This window comes from Aspergillus nidulans, chromosome V (assembly GCF_000011425.1).
Source record: "Aspergillus nidulans FGSC A4 chromosome V".
Lineage (NCBI taxonomy): Eukaryota > Fungi > Ascomycota > Eurotiomycetes > Eurotiales > Aspergillaceae > Aspergillus > Aspergillus nidulans.
The window spans coordinates 1,409,059-1,430,048 of record NC_066261.1 but is presented as its reverse complement, the minus strand read 5'-3'; the positions used below and the strand labels follow the sequence as shown (position 1 = coordinate 1,430,048).

The following is a 20,990-nucleotide window of genomic DNA, read 5'->3' as shown; positions in this document are numbered from 1 at the left end:
CAAACAGCAAGGCGGATTCTGGCTTTTGCTCGTGGGTGTTATACAATACCTAGTATGTAGTACTATAAGAACCCGTAAAGTGGGTTGTCGCTGACTTGTTGTAAAGTAACGACTGGTCACTGAGCTGAAAATGGGGACACTCGGTAGATATTCTCGGCCCTCGAGGATTTGTCTCGGCGCTCTATGTACTTCAGCTCTGGTAGCTAGCTGTCGCTGGAACGGCTACAGTTTCTAAGAATAACACGCCCAAAAACCTATTAACTCCCCACCCGTTTCTAGTTCGCTTTCTCGATCATTCCTGGCCCCTTTTTTCAAGAAAAGTTACGGATGGTTCCGCCAGTGGTACATGCAATATGCACACATTCTTCCCGACAAAAGAATAAGAAGATATACTTCAAGTCACCCGTTAATTAATTTACGGCACTGAACTCGCAATGAGCCTGGAGGACTTTACGAGTCGCTTGTTCGGCCCAGACTGCGTGGGGATAGGAAACTGCCCTTATCTTAGCTGAGATTTCAGGAAAACGCCGCTTCCTCTTACTGAATTCGCTATTTAAGACAATTTCCAGGGTAAGGAATCCCTCCGGCCTTAAAGGCAGTGATCAAGCTCGTTCAGACTCAGGCTCTATAAGATAACCAAGATAGATACAGCATAAATGGTTTGTCTGTCAGGTGCAGAAAGAGCGGCTACCCACCGAGGCACGGAATGCTGGTATCCCTGTAGCTGAGACGTGACGGGGTTAGCAGCATACCCTGCGCCCCTGGCTATGAGGGAGGCAAATACAGACCTAGTTCTGTTACTATCACGATGCTTGAGGCTAAACTTTACTGGATGTCGAGTCGGAGATGCTCCTTGCTCCTTTAAGGTACTATTTTTAATTATGGGCCAAACTATGGATGATATTAGTAACCACCTGCAGAATATCATACTAACTCAATGAAGTCTAGACTACTCCACTAATATAGCTGATAGCGATACGCTGATGCACAAGCAGCGGTATGATCATAATGATACGCCCTGAATGACCATAGAGTATAATTCTTAGACTACTAATTTTGCTCTATGATACCTTGCAAGTAGATTGAGTTTTCTGGAAAGATGCTATAAGATCAATCCGAAAAAAAAAATAGGGCTCTTTTAGGAGCCTTATGGGCGAAAGGCACAGGTGCTGTATTATCTTCACTGTCACAGGACACAGCCTCAGGTACAATTACGTGAAAGGTGCTCTTGTCACTCGGCTCTGGGCTGTGTAGCGAAAGTCTAATTCATGTCCAAAGTAACAATTTCCAATCTCCTCACTACAATTAGCTATTTTCATGATTAGGCAAGAGCTAACGCTACTGAATACAGATACAGAATCAGCCTCTGCAATGATGTGCAATCCTAGTGCTGAGACTACTAGCATATTATGATATGATTATATTAGTACCACTCTCGAAGGCACCTTTCACCTCAGTTTCGATATGTGATAGCTATCAGGACTTGTCTCCCAACCAATTTTGTTTGCATACTTTCATTTTCGCACATATTCGATCCAACTAGACGAGAACCTTGTTCATTTAGGACCACGACGGCAAGGTCTAATTCTTACACTATCGAGCAGGCGGAGTTGATCTTTCCTTCTACGCTTGTATATCATTCCCTGCACCAAGTTTAGTCTCCCAGTTTTCAGAACCTATAACTGCCCAGGGGATGTGGCTGCTAGAGGCTACTAGATCATAGTTACTGGAAGAGCTGGCGGGGAAGAGTAACTAATTTGCGGTTGAATGGGGTTTTGCCATAGTCAGGTTGAGCGGGAGGCATTGTTTCCAAAAGGTCGGAATGTCTCTACTCACCCACCTTGTCCTAGCCAGATCATCGCATAACCAAAGTTTCTCTACAAGCCGCACATGAATCCTTTAACCTAGTCTGGAGACCGACATGCCAGCCGATCTATCACTTTAAAACGACAGCATATTGATTGGGTTAGGAGAAATATCATGCGAGCTGCGAGCGCATTGGTACTCATATGGGAACACCTGCATACGATTCTCGAGACATTGAGCTCGCTCACGCGGCCAGCCCATCAAAAGCCAGCCGTCGCAGCTAGTTGGTCGATCGAGGCACCCAAGTCTAACAGAAATGCCCATAGTACTAGTCATCAATAATGTGAGATTGTCGCGAGAGGATACCGAAATTAAGTGCAGGGAAACATTTTGTAAGCGCGTGTGAAGAATGGGTTGGCATCTGGATAGCCATGAGCAAGACAGGGCAGGGCGTAAGAGGTAAGATATCGCGGGGATCTTTATGGTATTTTCTTGGAACGAAGTCGTAGGATATGACTGGAACAAAACGCAAACCGGGCGAGTGATTTTGTTCAAAATCTTGATCGTTCTCAAAGGAGGATCTGTCCTGCGTAAATCCGGTGTTGGATGAGGGCACCAAGGAAGCGGAAATGAACAAGTCGTCCCCGTCGACCGCCTAGCTTTTCCTTTCCCTCCCATTTTCAAACTGCTTAATTTCTCCTTGTCATGAAAACCAACCCTTTGGAGTGAGATATCTCATGATATCATATGCTACACTTTTTTCAGGTGAATTTCAGTCAGCTACACGGTAATCATACAGACTCCCCTCCCCCGCCGCTTCTCATTTCGTGAACAGCCTCATCGCGTCTCGGTCGTGTTCTTAGGGTCCGGAACGGATGCGAGCTGTCGCTCCCAAATTCGCCTCAATCCCACTTCTCAATATCTGCTCTTGTACCGTTCAGAGCGCGCCATACTCTCAGTAGCCAAACTATACTGAACCCACGCTATCTTCGTCCGTGGTTACATCTCAAACCCAACCCGTCGTATTCTGCTGCTCTGCATCAAGAGGGCGTTCTTGGTTGATATCCACGCATTACCTGACGGGGCTATCAAGGATGCTGCCAACTGGTGGCAGTAATACCGGTTCTGGCTTGTAGCCATATCTCATTATGTCGCGCTCTTCCGCAGGCTTCGCAGACTTCTTTCCCACCGCCCCATCGGTCATCCAGCAGAAACGATATCAAGCCACTCGAGAACGACAGCGGTCGAGACCTCATCTCAGCAGGGAGCATGCCGACGAGGAACAGATTGTCACCGGATCCCGGACCTCTGGGGAAACTGTCAACGGCAATAGCCCTCAGAATCTTGGACAAGAACTCCGGTCAGACCTGAACAAGTCGCGCAAGGAAGTCGCGGAAGACGGTTCCGCGAGCCATGGAGAGGCGAACACTCCGGCGAACAACACATCGGGACCCGGAACAGGTTCATCGAATGATACCCGCCTGGATACTCTTACGCCGCTCACAAACACGGAGTCATCCCCGCAGAACAATCCGAGCCCGTCTCAAGCGAAGGCGCCGAACGGAGATGAACCTGATGGGTTTAGACAAGCAAGAGCAAATGTCTCAAACAGCACCATGACACCGCTTCATACGCCGCCAACACCAACAACGCATTCACTGAGTCAGCGTGTTGCAATCGTCAAGGGCAGCAAGTTGGTACATGACCCTGATAGAGCCCCGTCCAAGGATAAACGAAAGAGGCCTTGCTACGTGGATATTGTTAGTGATGAACAAGAAGGACGTTTGTCCGACCCTCGATTGAGCATACAAAATTATACTCGCGGTGCTGGATGCCGACAGAAGACGAAGTACCGACCCGCTCCGTACGTCCTAAGGCACTGGCCCTACGACCCTGCCAGCACGGTAGGACCGGGGCCTCCCGTGCAAATTGTTGTTACCGGTTTCGACCCATTGACGCCTCTCGCACCGATAAGTACGCTCTTTTCGAGTTTTGGCGAGATAGCAGAGATCAATAACCGAACGGATCCCGACACGGGCAGATTCCTGGGCATATGCTCCGTCAAATATAAGGACAGCGCATCGTTTCACGGTAGCGGTCCTGTTTCCGCGTCGTTGGCAGCGAAGAATGCATTTCATGAATGCAAAAAGGGGCAGCGTATTGGCAACAATCGCATCAAGGTTGAGTATGATCGCGATGGGCAGACTTCGGAAAAACTAGCTTCGAGGGCTATTGCAGCTCAAAGAATTGATTCGAAGATTGATATGCCCGTGGTGGGTGAGCCTAAATCAGAGGCACAGGTGAACAAAAATGAACCACCCCCGACAGCTCCAAAAGGGCCCTCTGGAAGATCCTTCATGCGCCCTTCGGCTGTCATCCCTGAAGGACCTAGGGCAAGCTTTCAGAAACCGGCAATACCATCATTGATTGAAGAAACTCCCATACTAAACCAGATAAAGCGTGATCCCTATATCTTCATCGCACATTGTTATGTACCTGTTCTAAGCTCGACTCTGCCGCACTTAAAAAAGCGATTAAAGGCGTTCAACTGGAAAGATATTCGATGCGACAGAACCGGATACTATATCATATTTGAGAACTCTCGGCGCGGTGAAGAGGAAACTGAACGCTGTTACAAGTTCTGCCATATGAAACTTTTATTCACGTATATCATGAATATGGAAAGCCAACCGTACGGCAATCCGCATTACGAGCGCAGCCCCAGTCCCGAGCGCATGAAGCAAGAACAACGGCAAAAAGCGGAAACTGAACGATTGAAGAAAGAGGCAGAGTTGGACATTGAAGAAGAAAAGAAACAGCGAGCCCTGGATTTGGATCCCTGCACTGAAGTTTTGGCGATCGTAATAAAGGATCTAAGGGACAAACTGCTCGAAGACGTTAAGTCACGCATTGCTGCCCCCGCTCTGTATGATTATCTCGACCCAGAACGGCATGCATCAAGGAGGAAACAACTGGGGATACCTGATCCTGAAGGCATTAAACGTCCTATGTTCCGCCTTGATTTTGACAGCCGTGATAGTACACCCGACCCACATGCAAAATTCTTGAATAAACGGCACCCTTCAGGCGTATCTGGTCTGAATATACTCTCTGCCCTTCCAAGGATTAGGAAAGCTCATCGCCTCGACCGTACGGACGTCGCTTTCTTAGACGAGAGGCGCAAGCAACCGCTACGGAGAAGAAATGTCCGACCACTTTACCATCGATTACAGCAGCTACATGATGCAGAAGACTCTGATGAAGAGCAGCATACTCCACTTTCCCGAGACACCGATGATCAGGACAGTCGTCCTCCCAGTCGAATTGGCTCAGAAACCGAATCTGAGGATGCGGATGAAGATGCAGCCGAAGCATTGGATAATTCAACAGAAAGGCTCGATAATGAAGACCGACATTCCGAGATAGGCGACTTGGAGGCTGCAGTACAAGACTACTCTCCGTCGCGGAAGAGGAAAAGAACCAGTGAAAGTCCCAGCCACCGCAAGAAACAAAAGGAATCTGATGATTTCTCTGCTGTGGGCGAGGGAACTCGGACGGATGACATTCCTCAGGTTTTGGATGGAGTTCACAAGGGCACCGTTTCTCAGGGATTATCTGACTCGGCTGACGAGTCATCACGCCTTGACCACAACAAGGTATTGCTTGAAGAACTAGTTGAAGACATAAAAACCACGCACTCAGAAGAGCCTGGCATCAAAACCCATCATGTTCAAGTTAGACAATCAGCGGAAAATATGGTCGAGGGGGCCGAATATGGCGAGGCGGCCCGGCACGAGGTTGAATGGAGAGTATCAAATGATGAGCCACGGCCGATTGTGGACGATGATGATTCTGTTGTCATGGATCTTGACGGATGGCAAGACGTCGTGAAGGACGAGGAAGATTTACAGTTCCTTCGCAATATCCTGGAAAAGCAGCCGATGTCTGTGATTGGAAACCTATCAGCTTGGGCATGGAGACAGAAGGAAATCAAGGCTCTCAATCGCCCCGGCGATGTAGGGCCAACGCGCCAGGCTGCAAGCATCGAAGGTTATTATGTTCCTAATATTACAGGAGCTGCTCGAACCGAAGGCAGAAAGAGGATTCTCGAATCGGAAAAATCAAAATATCTACCCCATCGCATTAAGGTCCAGAAGGCTCGCGAGGAACGCGAGGCGAAGGCCAAGAGCGATCCACAGAATGCAGCTGCCGAGGCGGCTCGAATCGCAGCAGCAAAGACAATATCAAAGTCAACATCTCGTTCGACAAGGGTGAATAACCGCAGACTGATTGCTGACATCAATGCTCAAAAGCAAGCTCTACCATCGCAGGGTGGCGATAGCGATGTTCTTCGATTTAACCAATTGAAAAAACGGAAAAAGCCTGTGCGTTTTGCACGATCAGCTATTCATAATTGGGGGCTCTATGCTGAAGTCAATATATCTGCAAACGAAATGATCATCGAATATGTGGGGGAGAAGGTACGGCAGCAGGTTGCCGATATGAGGGAGCGACGATACCTAAAGAGCGGCATTGGCAGTAGCTATCTCTTTCGAATTGATGAGAACACAGTCATTGATGCCACAAAGAGAGGCGGTATTGCTAGATTTATCAACCACAGCTGCACACCAAACTGCACAGCGAAGATCATCAAGGTTGATGGAAGCAAACGAATAGTTATTTATGCATTGAGGGATATCGAAAGGGGTCAGTCCTTTAAATGAGATTTGCTGATTTGGATGGTAACATGCTGACCCTACTGCAGATGAAGAATTAACTTACGACTACAAATTCGAGAGGGAATGGGACAGCGATGACAGAATACCATGCCTTTGCGGCTCGGCCGGATGTAAAGGCTTTCTGAATTAGATTTCTTGACTCAAGAAACAGCGAGCACACTCCTTTCGTTCGAACGTTTATCATTGATTTTTATTCTAACGACATGGGGCCTTTTTATAGGCTTGTTTCACGGCAAAGGTATAGGCCCGGGGCAGCGTTGTGCATGTTACATTGAGGCGTTCCGGATGAGTCTGCAATTGTTGGTTGCAATTGGTTCTCCTTATCTTCCACCCTGAGACAATGGTGTGACACGGATTATGTATAACTTGCAAGTGCTGTATCATATGAGATCTCCCGCTTCATTTTCCACCAGAGATAATCAAGGATTCGGATAGACCTTGCATGGTTTACCAGACGTAGTGAGGCTAATTATCCAGCCACGTGTGTAAAGTTTCTGACTCAATTCTCTGTAACTCGTAAATCGTTGCATAGAGGTGGCTGTTCAAATACTGGGCAGGCTGGCAAGACGGAGGAGCAATCATACTAAATTCAAAGAGAGGAGACATCAGTGAGCGCCGGCTTAAGAAAAAAGAACAAACTCTCGAACCTAGATGACTGGGAAGCAGGAAATTGGCGATTCCCTCTTTGACCATGTACTCATGGCCACAATTACCACATATAAGCTTGCCCTCGGCAACCTGTGTCTCCAGCAGCAGCCGATGAAGGTCTCTAAGAAGCTGTTCGTTTTCAAGCGCTGCACCTTCAGGCTTGGTTTCTGGAATATTTGGGAAATTGAGCTGATCGGGGTACAAGAGTCAGCTCTCTGGCAACACTTGAAGATAGAGTACAATAGTGACAATGGTGCTGCATACTTCAGTGCCCATTCTATGCAGCGCCTCCCAATCGACGCGGGGTATGATATTGCGAATAAATTCTGGTTGGAAATCAACTTCTTGGAGCTCGAGTTCGACGTCACGGAAATGGAGGGGGAATGCCGCAGGTGATCCCTTGCAGGCTTTGACCGCACACGTCAAGAAATTGGCTGTAAGTAGCTTCATCTTTGATCTTCGGGAATAATTCGAGGATAGGTATGAAGATGGTGGGCTATTGTAATTATTGGAGCCCTGGACCAAGTTCGTTGAACATAAGAAAATTCCTCCCGCCCCGCGCAAGGGCTTATCAAAGATCTTGTCTACCAGTACTCGAGGTAATCTTATCAGATGCTTCTTGCTTACCCCCACGGTAGCAGTCACAATAGATTAGTCTATCTGCAGCATGTCCAATAAGTTTGTATCCATAAATTTGTCATTATACCGGCTATATTCGATTCCATGTCCGCTCTCGTTACTAGGAGTCCCATAACAAACGACATGATCAGCTCCGCATGAGGTGAAAAAATGCTACTCAGATTCTCGCTCAATCAGAACTCTTGCCTTATAAGAACATCAACTAGATCTCCGTCCGTTATTTCATTGTCTTCCAGGGAAGACTGGGGGTCCAGTCGATCTCCATCAAAGGCCAGATACACGACTAGTCCAGGAGAAATACTTCTCGCTTCACGAAATGCTCCGATAACCTGGGATATGGTTGTTGTCAACGGGATCTGTATCTTAAAATCATCGTGCCCTGGACACTTGAGTATGATTTCATTTTTAGCATGCTGTTCGGTACCCTCTGAGTGAGGCGACCCGGTTGATTCTGGATCAACCCCAACCACGTTTGGTGAAAATCGATGTCTAGCTGCGTATATTTCTTCAGTAACGGCTTCCATATATACTCGACACGCATCTGCATCGCTGAAAAACTCGTCAAAGGGTGATGTTTCATTGGTATAAGCACTGATATTCAGGCTTTTACAAGTTGTGACGTCAAATAGTCTGCGGCCTTTCCAAGTCAAAAATACTGTCGGTTGAAGATCCTTGGGCAAGTCCTGGCGAGCAAACCATGCAAGGCGCACTTCTTTCAAGGACTGGGACATTTTGCGTTGGATAACAAGGGGCTTAGTATTGGCGATTTCTGACGTAATGAGAATATGGACAACTGTGTCATCATAAGCAGTGTTTCGGTCACTACGAGTTATGCCTGGCTCGTCCCGCACCCTTGTGCCTTTCAGGCGACCCTTTGTATGGACATTTGCCTCCGGGCCAATATTCGTGACTGAAGGCGAGGGTGTAGACTCCGCCCGCATGTCCAGCATTCTGCTCTGCGGTGAGTCTGGGGACGTTGGGGACGTTGAACCTTCCGCGACCATTGTTGGTACTTCATTGGATATCGAACCTTGGCGTGCCCATTGGGGTTCGGTAATGCTGATATTAGCCGTGTTATGCCCAAACGCAGGTTGCGAAGGCGGAGAATTCTCAACCGGGGTTCCTGGTTTGACTGCCACCTCTTGTTTGCTTCTCATATCTGAAACGGGATCATCGGGCGGGGAGTTCGAAAGGCGTCGACGTTTGTGCGTAATGCTTTGAAGGGAGTTCACTCGCCGTTCACGTGCGCTTATATTTGTAGCGACAATGTCTCTGTACACCTGACCAGCGCGGCGGTAAAATTCCGAGTCCCCATTTTCGTCCGTTCGACTTGCCCACGAGGGTTTATTGAAGTATGAACGCATGAGTAGAATTGAGGCCTGTGGCCACGGACAGCTATAATTTCCTCCTATCTTGGTTGATGCGAAATTCGTATGAACTTTTCGTTTTACCAGGCGCTGGGAAAAGTGCTTCTCGAGTCAAAGCGAAGTTTGTGGCTTCTGTCGGCAGCCACATACATGTATCATAGTTATCTGGTTATAGGATAACCATTGCAGTCGTACTGTTTATAGTTGTGGTCAAGAATCGCGCGGAGAGTACCGCCGTGTTGCGTTCCGTCTGAAAAGAGTCGGTGGGCTTCCGAGGTTATTAGTGATGCGCCCACACGTGCCCTTGATCAAGCGACCCCTCTACTCCGTAGTAGCAACACGCTTACATCTCAAGAACACAGCGCCATTCACCTGCATTTCTTTTTCATTCCACAGGCGAACGAAAAGGACACTGGTTAAAAGATGGAGAATGGTGCAACATCCGAAGGAAAGGACCCGTCCGCCTTTTTGGGCGAGATAATTGGAGCTCCAGTAACTGTCAAATTGAATTCTGGTGTCGTATACAAAGGTCACTCTCGAGGTTATCATTAGCAAACACGCAGTCGCTAACAAATATGCTCAGGCGAACTCCAATCGGTAGATGGTTATATGAACATTGCGCTGGAAAAGTCCCAGGAATTTGTTAGCGGGCAGTTGACACGCAGTTATGGAGACGCCTTTATCCGCGGAAACAATGGTATATGCTCCTTTCTCGGTGTAATTAGATATAATTTGGTCTGACTGCTCTATGAAATTCATAGTTTTGTACATTGCCGCGAATTGAAACTCGAAGAAGAGAGCAATGGTCAGAACAAAGGCAACGCTACCGTCCATTGTACTCTAGGACCCTCACACCTGTGTATAAGCCACTACTTTGGTATGCGAAGAGGATCCCAGGAATGCGAATCAGGGTTCAGGTGAAAGGACGAAGAGGGGAGGCCCGGGAAGGAGCAGTGGTATAAATCCTGTCACTGTGTTCTAGTGAAGTTTGGACTTTTCCGCATAACCAGGCATATAGAAGGGGAAAAGCTTCCAGACTCGAGCTACCCAGGAATAAATCCCACCGGGGTTATTTGATCGCGAAGGAATCGTTATTGGCAAGTGTACCTAGACACACCAGCGGATGCAAAGATATCTTAAGCCATATATGCGTCAGATATAAGCTTAATCATATAATGTACACTTTAGACGCATGGAGTTAGACCTCCTCGTGGTCATGGATGATGCTAAAATCATCCCTTGAAATCATAAGTTCCCTTCCTAAACGAACCTGTACAGAGTGCCTACTACAGCACTTGGCGGGCTCACTACTAACCATATAAGATTACTTCCCAATACCTCTGTGTATACGAAAGAGTAGCATAATATTTTAACATAAAGTGCCTAGTTTCTAGGTAGCACTGCGCTACTATGCCGTGTTCTCGAAATTTCAAGCGTTCTGACAGGTATTAGACTGTGATCAATGGCTTCGTTCGTGGTTGGTTAGGATTTTCATTGTCAAACGCTCGTCATCACAAGTGGCCACTACAGTTTCCCCAACATTTACCCAAGGCTCCTTTTCAGGGCGTTTTTATTATCAAGCAGATTTCTTGGTTTGCTTGATTTAGAAAGACCAAATCACTCCGTACCGTGATCAGTGGAACCGTTCCAGGGTTGTGGCGACTTGCTCTCCTAATCACAATGGACGTTCCTGGACTCTCAACTACCGAGGAAAACTGGCCAACATCCTACACGGTGTTGAATCAGTATAAAATAATAACTTTGCGGCACTTCTTGTCGCTGCGACATTGCTCGACATTGCACCTGAATAAAACGCCCAAGTGCTCTGAATACAGTTGCACCATGCTCTCACTCCCTGCGCCCTACTATAAACACTGAGACAAATATGGAGATTCATGACACATTCGCTCATTGCCTTTGAGTCTTGTTTGTTCTTGTTCTTAGCCTTCTCCACTAATCGGAGAGACGTCCCGAAAACATCTGGTTTCTAAAAGACAAAGGAAGACCACAACGTGCACTTTCAGCGGCAAAACTCTTGTCAGAAGCAATCAGCGCCATCCAGTCCTTCTGTCAATCATTCTGTGCTTTGGCCTGCCAAGCATCGCAAGCCAATTCAACAGGTCATCTAAAATGGATCGCACCCATAACACCACCAGCCATGGTCCCGATAGTTCCGAAACGCCTCTCAAGCCTACAGCATCAGCAACGAATCTCGGTCTTGAGGAAGAAAAGACATCAGCGCGCTTTTCGTGTCGCTCGTCAGCATCTAGCTCGTCAAAGGGCTATCCTCATACGGTTCAGGTTTCGCAGTCGAAGGCATCCCAGTCCGATAATGTTACCGATGTGCCGCAACCAGGGCGAGGGGCGCGCTCTTCTACGCGATCATCGAGCCGGGCACCGAGGAGACTAAGTGGGAGCACGGCAGCAAGCTCAATGAGCGAGGTCGAGCCACCCCCTGCATTTCTGGGGAAAATTGGTGTGTGTGCACTGGATGTGAAGGCCCGAAGCAAACCCAGTCAGAATATCCTCACTCGGTTGCAGTCCAAAGGTGATTTCGAAGTTATAGTCTTTGGCGACAAAGTGATTCTCGACGAAGCGGTAGAGAATTGGCCTGTATGCGACTTCCTAATAGCGTTCTTCTCGGATGGCTTCCCGCTGGACAAGGCTATCGCCTATGCAAGGCTAAGAAGGCCATTCTGTGTCAATGATCTGCCTATGCAGAAAATTCTGTGGGATCGGCGGCTGTGTCTGCGCATCCTGGACCATATGAGTGTCCCTACTCCGAAGAGAATAGAAGTCAACAGAGACGGCGGGCCAACTTTGGAATCCCCAGAACTTGCGCAACATGTATACAAGCTCACAGGTGTGAAACTTGATGGCCCTACCGATGGCACAGGGGGAGGCACACCCAAAACGAAGAATGTCACTTTGTCCGATGATGGCGATTCTCTTATCGTTGACGGCAAACACTTCAGGAAGCCCTTCGTCGAAAAGCCCGTAAGCGGGGAAGACCACAATATACACATCTACTTTCCTAAAGACCAGCAGTACGGAGGCGGCGGTAGACGGCTTTTTCGGAAAGTCGGAAATAAGAGCTCTGAATACGACCCTGATCTCCGTACCCCCCGTTCAATCTTGGAAGATGGCTCTAGCTATATCTACGAGCAGTTCCTGAGAGTTGACAATGCGGAGGATGTCAAAGCTTACACAGTTGGTCCTGATTTTTGTCACGCGGAGACACGGAAATCCCCTGTTGTTGACGGTCTTGTCCGTCGCAATACCCATGGAAAGGAGCTGCGATATATTACCAAATTGAGTAAGGAAGAAGCGTCTATAGCCTCGAAGATATCTGGCGGATTCGGGCAAAGGATCTGTGGCTTTGACATGCTTCGTGTGGGCGAGAAAAGCTATGTAATTGACGTCAATGGCTGGAGCTTTGTGAAGGATAATAATGATTACTATGACAGGTGTGCCAGTATTCTAAGGGACATATTCATCAACGAGAGGCGCAGACGTGAAGGTGTCGCGGAGGCTCCTGAAGCATCCTTTTCAGATCAAAGTCATTACCAATGGAGACACTCGGTGTCGCACCGACACGCACTAAAAACATTGCTAAAGTCACCCGGCTCATCAAAGTCTAACGGCAATCCACAACATCAGAGGGATTCGGATGTTGGATCTTTGGAGTCATCACACCCCAGCCTTACAGCGCCTAGTCACGACGGCATGGACTTCAATAATGGGCGTGCCGGCGTTATCCCAAAGGAACAGTCAGCATCACCCGGTATATGCACTCCTCAGGGTGCGAATCAACCCTCACCTACGATGCACAGTCTTGAGGCAAATCCTCCGCCGCCTGCCTCTAAGCACTCATGGAAGTTGAAGGGTATGGTTGCTGTCATAAGGCACGCCGATCGAACACCGAAGCAAAAATTCAAGTTTACTTTCCACAGCCAGCCATTTATTGACTTATTGAAGGGCCATCAGGAAGAAGTTGTGATCAAAGGAGAATCTGCGCTTCGCAGTGTATCAGAGGCTGTTAACCTCGCTATGGAACAAGGGCTTGAGGACGCGGACAAGTTGAAATTGCTTCGTACGTCTCTGGAGAAAAAGGGCGGCTGGCCTGGAACAAAGGTGCAGATAAAACCAATGTTCAGGAGACGAGATCTCGAGGGAGGCAATGTGAAAACGTCAGCATTATCTGATACTGTCGAAAAGGAGCCGAATTCTTTGCCCATTGACGCGCCTCAAGAGGGTGAGAACATAGGGAGGTCCCAGACCCGAAGCGATTCAATATCTGGTGCAACATTTTCCAGGTTCTCCGCTGTTGAGAATGACCTCATCCTCGACAAACTTCAACTTGTCATCAAATGGGGAGGGGAGCCAACACATGCAGCACGTTATCAATCCCAGGATCTTGGTCTCAATATGCGTGACGATTTGAAACTAATGAATAAGGAGGCTTTGAACAACGTTCGAGTATTCACCAGCTCAGAGCGTAGAGTAAGTACTAGCGGTAAGTCATGCATACTGCCGATTATTGAGGGATTATGGCTAACTTGAAGCACAAAGCTCAAATCTGGGCTTGTTCTTTCCTGGACCAGAAGGAGATCCCTGAGGGGTTCATTCAGGTCAGAAAGGATCTCTTAGATGACTCCAATGCGGCGAAAGATTTAATGGATAAGGTCAAGAAGAAGCTTAAATTGCTTCTACGAGAAGGGTCTGCCCCTTCACAATTCACATGGCCTAAGGAAAACATACCTGAGCCATCAGTGGTCTTAGCGACAGTCGTCGAACTGATGAAGTTCCATCGAGATATAATGAGGCACAACTATGAGAAACTCGACCGCTCTTACACGTTAGCTCCAGATGCAGCCGAGAAATCTGATGAACTAACCTCCTCACGAGCTGCTGATACTTCGAACGAAAATCCAGCATTCTCCGCTATCCAGGGTCGATGGTGCACAGGTGAAGATCCCATGCTCTTTAAAGAGAGATGGGAGAAACTCTTTGCCGAGTTTTGCGATACAGAAAAGGTTGACCCAAGCAAGCTTTCTGAGCTGTATGACAGTATGAAATTCGATGCGCTCCACAATCGACAATTCCTCGAATGGGTGTTCACCCCTCCGGATGCTGAAGACAGCGATGAGGAGACGGCAGATATGTACCGCCGTGGATCTTCTCGAAATCATGCCTCTGCTGCGGAGTCAAGGGGCAATGGCTTTGATGGGAGCGGCCACCAGAGGGTCGATGAGCAATACTCCGAGAGTCAGACTCTGGCACATCGTCTCGGTTTGAAGAGGCGGATGCATGCTTTCGAGACATCGATACCGCATCTAAGGGCACTTGACGATTCATACGACCATTATTTTAAGCTTTACCCGAGTTCTAATCCGTCAAAGACCAAATTAGACTCTAGGCTTTCGAAGTTGCGAGAGCTGTACAAGCTAGCGAAAGTTCTCTTCGATTATGTGACTCCCCAGGAATATGGTATCACGGATACGGAGAAGCTGGAGATTGGCCTGTTGACTTCCTTACCTCTTTTGCAGGAGATAGTGAGAGATCTGGAAGAGGTACAAGCTTCCTCAGACGCGAAGTCCGTGTTTTATTTTACTAAGGAGTCCCACATTTACACGCTCCTGAACTGTATACTTGAGGGTGGTGTCCAGACAAAAATAGCACGCTCTGCTATTCCAGAGTTGGATTATCTCTCCCAGATATGCTTCGAACTTTATGAAGCCAGGGATAGCGAATCCTCTACCAGCTCTTACTCGATCCGAATCTCCATCAGCCCCGGCTGTCATGCTTTCGACCCGCTGGATGTGCACCTTGATTCTAGACATGCAATCGGTTGTGCGCCGCGGCGTAGCCTTACTGCACACCAGGATTGGAAGGAGGTTATTGAGACTTTGAAGGCAAAATTCAATACGTAAGTTGAGGTTCTTTAGCGTCTTAGATCCAGATAAGCTGACAGGCCTTGCTAGTGTCAAGCTCCCAAAATCATTCACGGCAGTGAATCTGAGTGACAAGCTTGTTTCAAGGCCCCAGTAGATATGTGTGCTATCAAGCTATGGCACATTAAAATCCTCAATATCCCCAGGCATCTTTCTTTAGTACAACTGTCGCTGTTATATGTGTTATATTCAATGTAATTTATATAAAGAAAGGGCTATATAACGTAAAATTAGTAATTTAGTAGTTTTTACCATGGCTTTATGACAAAATTTGATAAGAGGATGAGTGCGACTAGTAAGTATGGAACTGGTAGAATGGTAGATTATCTACAAATGTAGATAATCTACAAAACTACAGGAAAGGCAGGATCCGCATAGGGACGTAGAGGGTTTTATAAGGACACTCATTGCCTCTGTACCTGACTTTCTATCTTCGCAATCAATGCAAATTATTATTCCAGTGTTAAGTTTAGCAATAACTCGTCAACACTTAACTCTACAAGGCATACGAGTCGTGGGTTGTACCTTGTCCCTGCTTTCCTCTGTACACTCACTTGGTGGATCATGGCTGTGATCAAGGTAAGTAGTCAATCAGGGTTGGGAAGTGCAAGAGGCTTGCGAGACCTTTTGTAACACTTTGTCCAGAAAGAAAATAAATATAATGCATTATATTATAAAAACCTAATTTGTTATAATAACTCTCTACTATATCTGATTAATCCTCTATTCTTAATACCTGTTATGATTCTAACTCTTTACTCCTTTTGTTATGGGTCCTTCCAAACTACTCAGTGCACTAGAGATGGCAGAAAGTGCAATATTTGTGCAAAAAACTAACTTTGTAGCATGATCATGCCCGAGGAGATGGTTGCCTATACAAGGACCTTAGACCTTAGTGACTCAACCGAGGCCTGCACTGTCCTGAAGGCGGTGAGCCACCTACAAGACTTCTTTATCATAATAATAAACCTTCTTTCTCCTTTCCTCTTTAGTAATTATAGTTCTCTATAAAATTAATTAAAAACTTGATTAGAATATTATAATTATTTATATCTTATATTTTAATAATTACTATACTATAGTACTTATATATATAACTTAATTATAGAAAGTACTAGATCTATAAATATATTATTTTAAGTTTTATAATTTTTAATTTTATACTAGAATTACTCTAGGCCCTCCTAGATAATAAAACCTTTTATAATAGCTAATTACCTAGTAAAAAATCTTCTTTTTTAGAGCTACTTTTTATTAAAAATTTATAAATTTAATATTTTTTTTTTTAAAAGCAAGGATAAGCTTATTAAGATATAATTTATAATTTTTAATAAACTTTTTTAGGCATAGTTCTAATAATATAAAAAACTTAGTATATATATTTTTATTATTTTTATTACTACTAATACCTGCCTTTCTAGCTGCCTTAGTATATATAATATTTAAATATTAAATTAGTTAATTAACTACTAAGTAATATAGAGGTCTTTTATTTAATATTTAGCTAGTTAAAAATCTTATTAGAGTTAAATAGATGTTTAAAAATTAAAATTTATAAGAAGAATATATAAATATATAAATAAATATAATATTATTTTTATTATATATTTAATTAAATTAGGATATAAGATAGCTGTTATAATTATTAAGAACTAGAAGTTAATATTTTTTAATTATATAACTAATAATAATAGAAATAAAGTAGTTTTTAAGCTAATAAAGGCCTATTTTATATATAATCTAATTATTAAAACTAATTTTAATTCTCTATTAGATAAGAACTTTTAATTTTAATACTAATTCTTTATATAAACTATCTAAGTAAGAAAATATAATCTAAATATAGTAATATATCCATTTAGATATCTTGGCAACCCAGCGGGTTGCTCCGCCGGGCTTTGGGGCACCCAAAATATCCAAAACCTAATAGATAATTAGAAGGTCTAACCCAACCCATTTCTTGGCGGGTCAGGGCAGGTTGGGGCGGGACCATGCCTCTAAAAGCATGTCAAAATAAACAAAATTCTGCTGAACAGGAGAAAAGACTACTACTTACTATCTTTACTTTAAAAAATTAGGAAATTTATAATATTTATAAAGTAGTATATATTTATAATATTTCTTATATAACTCTAATAATAACTAAGTAGCTAGAAATCTTGTGTAGAAATATATATTAATAATTATAAATTAACTTAAAATGAAAAAAAATTACCTATATAATAAAATTTATTATTAGATTAATATAGAGTACCTCTAAGATAGCTATATATATAAGAAATAGCTAATATTTTACTTACTTAATATAGTACTATAATAATCTAATAAGATTAGAGAAAAATAGGTATATAACTTTATTAAATAATATAATTAAATAATATAATTATTAATATTCTAAATATAAAAATCCTAAGACTATTAAGTAGTAGTTTAATTATATATAAATTATCATTATATAGTATAGAATTATAATAAAAAATATTTATAATTTTTAATAAGACTAGCTTTGCTATAGGCCTAGTAATTACTATTTAAATAATTATTAGAGCTAATTATTATAAAAAAGCCCTTTCTTATATAACTAGATAATTAAGAATAGGTTATTTTTATTAAATATATTAACTTAACTAGTTAGGTACTTCCTCTATATATTATATTTAAAAAAAGAGTCTATGTTATGTGTTACCACCTCCATGGTACGGAATGAGCCTATATGTACATATATTATTGCCTGTTGTACGATTGCGGAAGGCTTGATATAGTTATGTAATAATCTTAGTCAGATAGCGGGGTTAAAAGCTCCCCACCTAACATCAATAAGAGATCATTCTCATCCTCCCCAAGATTTCGCCATAAGGCTTTGATAGTCTATATAAAGAATTAGTATTAAGATTAAAAGCTCTTATCTAATTAGAGAATTCACATTAGTTTTAATACCCAGATTATATATAAAATAGGCCCTTATTAGCTTAAAAACTACTTTATTTCTATTATTATTAGTTATATAATTAAAAAATATTAACTTCTAGTTCTTAAAATTATAACAGCTATCTTATATCCTAATTTAATTAAATATATAATAAAAATAATATTATATTTATTTATATATATATTCTTATAAATTTTAATTTTTAAATATAGATTATTTTTTACTTTTAAAGTAGGTATAAAAGAGCTTAGTTAAAAAGAAAATATATTTAGAAATTAATTATATTAATAAACTTAATTTCTTAAAAACTTTTTTATAAACTTATAAAAATATTTTTTAAGTAGAAATTATTTAGAATAACTTTATAAGTACTAGACTTATTCTATTTAACTCTAATAAGATTTTTAACTAGCTAAATATTAAATAAAAGACCTCTATATTACTTAGTAGTTAATTAACTAATTTAATATTTAAATATTATATATAATAAGGCAGCTAGAAAGGCAGGTATTAGTAGTAATAAAAATATTAAAAATATATATACTAAGTTTTTTATATTATTAGAACTATACCTAGAAAAGTTTATTAAAAATTATAAATTATATCTTAATAAGCTTATCCTTAAAAAAAAAAATATTAAGCAAGGCAGTTAGTTATAGGCTATATATGTATGTATACTGTCACAGGCTATGGCCTGGATCTTGGTTGTCGGCCATGCCCTCAACCTGGTTCTAAATAAGGTTTCTGAAACACCAGTGTACAGCTTCGGAAATTGCGGCCTCGAAGCTTAGGAAGGGAGATCCGTCCTCATAACTTTGGAAAAGGGATCCGTCGGCATACAGGTCCGGGAAGTCAGAAAGGTTGATAAAGGGAGGAGAGATATCTGCGCTTCTATCTTTTGTTTCTTTAAGCTTGTGATACTTGTTTATACAGGACAGCCAGTTGAAATAAATACTGCCTACACCCGTTACATATACCTTCTTGGGAAAATTTGATATTTTATTTTTATATTTTTCTATAAGCTCCTTATAGTTATCAGATTTCTTATATTTATATATTAGTTATTTAATGGCCTATAGCCTTTCTAGTAGATTAGATATTCAAAAATACTAGGTTTAATTATAGCCGTTCTAAAATATTCAGTAATAGCTTAATTAACTTTATGATAATCTATAATATTCAAATATTGATTATAAATAACAGGTAGTTTAGAGAACTTCTAGTTATATTAATTATTTTAATAATTATTTATTATTTAAACTTGAGCTGAGCAACCAAGAGTAGGTATGTTAATAAAATCTTGAATTTTAAGTCTATAGGCTAGATATTAATTTATTTAATATTTTTATATAAACTAGTATAACTATTATAAAACTTACTAAGCTCTTAGTAGGTCTACCTAGTAATAAATAAATAATAACAATAATAAATATAAACCTAATCCCTGATATAAAATTTAATAAGTTTATAATTTTAATTATATAAGTATTTTAATATTATAACAATAAAATTAATTGTTCTTATCTAGCCATGTAGAGCCCTATTACCTAAATTTATAATTATTTAAGATTATAATATCAATAATAAGATATATTTATATCAATAAAGTCAGGTAATATATTAATAATATAGTTTTTTTCATAGCTAAGTAGATAATATAATATTTTATTTATTTCACTACTAGGAGAAGGGTTATTGTCATTTTTATTATAATTTTTACAAAATCTTATAGATAAGTAATTTTTTTTGAAATTTAAAAATATAAAGAAATGCATAGTAATAATATATTTATTATAATTATGAGCAGGTATAATATATAATATTATAATATCTAGAATTTAAGACCTAAAGTAATTACTAGGTTATTAATATAAATCTTATAAAACTCTTCTACGTTGAGATCTACCTACTATTAAATATATAAACAAAATTAATATAGCTGATTATTATAATATAAAATTTCTTTTAGTATAATACTAAACTAGACGGTTTTAATATTTTAATACATTTTTCTTTAATACATTATAAAAGGAAAAACCTGTATATATTAATTATAGTAAAAAAATAATATTGTATCTTGTTAATATAGCACGTCAAATATCTAAATGATTTTCTTTGTATTTTTCAATCAATATTATATTATGAGATAATCTTCCTATTACTTGAAAAGAGAAATTATTAGTTTTCTAGAGTATAAATAGCTAATAGTCTTGAAAAGAGAGTTCTAAATATCAAATTACTTAATTATAGCTCAAGTGCAGTAATAATTTCATGGTTATGGCTGTAAATCATAATTCTATTAAGTAAAATTATATATTTTCTAGGTTAAATTTATTAATATAAATTGTGCCTATTCTTAGGTTTATCCTTGATATTTATCTTTTTGAGAATAATATAACTCGAGGACTGCTAAGGTAAATATATTGATAATATAGCTCTTTAGTTAGAACAGGTAATTTAAAAAATATAGATTCTAGAAATTCTACAGAGCATATATTCTTGTACTACCTCTTAACTGAACACTGTTATATTAAATTATAATATAGTTAAAATTAATAGAAAACAATAATATAGCAAGCTATAATTACTAGTTTATTTATATCCTTATTTAAATATGGAAAAATCCATAATTTAATAAATATAGATAATAAATTTCTATATTCTTAGTTTAAGTTATATATAAATAGGCCAGGTAAATTATATTCCTGTCTTTTAGATAAGTTTATATATAATTTTAATTAGGATTTTTGTTTTATGATTAGAATACTTTTTTCTATAAGATAATTAATATGTTTCTTACTATATTTCTCTCAGCGAGATAATAAACTAAGAAATCTACTATTTAATAAGAACTAATAAATATCCAAAAAAGTAAGGGTTTCTCTAACCATGAGGTACCTCCATACTA

General features: G+C 41.3%; 6 protein-coding genes across 6 annotated transcripts, besides 1 other annotated feature; 4 read left to right on the top strand and 2 right to left on the bottom strand.

Annotated features, from left to right (window-relative positions):
- Nucleotides 1–20,990: part of a sequence feature (contig 1.98 826..565485(-1)) that runs on past the window's edge.
- set1 (histone methyltransferase SET1) lies at nucleotides 2,955–6,950 on the top strand (the record flags this gene model as incomplete). Its single annotated transcript, XM_658307.2, has 2 exons — nucleotides 2,955–6,513; nucleotides 6,572–6,950. 2 exons carry the CDS (start codon nucleotides 2,955–2,957, stop codon nucleotides 6,673–6,675), a joined length of 3,663 nt encoding a protein of 1,220 aa, XP_663399.1. The 3' UTR covers nucleotides 6,676–6,950.
- ANIA_10721 (RNA methylation protein TRM112) lies at nucleotides 7,011–7,643 on the bottom strand (the record flags this gene model as incomplete). The annotated part of the gene is made up of 2 exons (XM_050612231.1): nucleotides 7,011–7,382; nucleotides 7,458–7,643. The coding sequence occupies 2 exons, from the start codon at nucleotides 7,641–7,643 to the stop codon at nucleotides 7,011–7,013; spliced, it is 558 nt and encodes a 185-aa protein (XP_050468174.1).
- Nucleotides 8,006–9,220, bottom strand: ANIA_05796 (small ubiquitin-related modifier domain-containing protein; the record flags this gene model as incomplete). The annotated part of the gene is made up of 1 exon (XM_658308.2): nucleotides 8,006–9,220. Exon 1 carries the CDS (start codon nucleotides 9,194–9,196, stop codon nucleotides 8,006–8,008), a length of 1,191 nt encoding a protein of 396 aa, XP_663400.2. The 5' UTR covers nucleotides 9,197–9,220.
- ANIA_10719 (U4/U6-U5 snRNP complex subunit LSM6) lies at nucleotides 9,554–10,285 on the top strand. The gene is made up of 3 exons (XM_050612230.1): nucleotides 9,554–9,728; nucleotides 9,783–9,896; nucleotides 9,961–10,285. Exons 1-3 carry the CDS (start codon nucleotides 9,623–9,625, stop codon nucleotides 9,981–9,983), a joined length of 243 nt encoding a protein of 80 aa, XP_050468173.1. The 5' UTR covers nucleotides 9,554–9,622; the 3' UTR covers nucleotides 9,984–10,285.
- ANIA_05797 (inositol polyphosphate kinase VIP1) lies at nucleotides 10,948–15,395 on the top strand. The gene is made up of 4 exons (XM_050612229.1): nucleotides 10,948–12,528; nucleotides 12,676–13,702; nucleotides 13,804–15,128; nucleotides 15,184–15,395. Exons 1-4 carry the CDS (start codon nucleotides 11,330–11,332, stop codon nucleotides 15,248–15,250), a joined length of 3,618 nt encoding a protein of 1,205 aa, XP_050468172.1. The 5' UTR covers nucleotides 10,948–11,329; the 3' UTR covers nucleotides 15,251–15,395.
- Nucleotides 16,006–16,341, top strand: ANIA_11490 (uncharacterized protein; the record flags this gene model as incomplete). The annotated part of the gene is made up of 3 exons (XM_050612228.1): nucleotides 16,006–16,083; nucleotides 16,262–16,264; nucleotides 16,321–16,341. The coding sequence occupies 3 exons, from the start codon at nucleotides 16,006–16,008 to the stop codon at nucleotides 16,339–16,341; spliced, it is 102 nt and encodes a 33-aa protein (XP_050468171.1).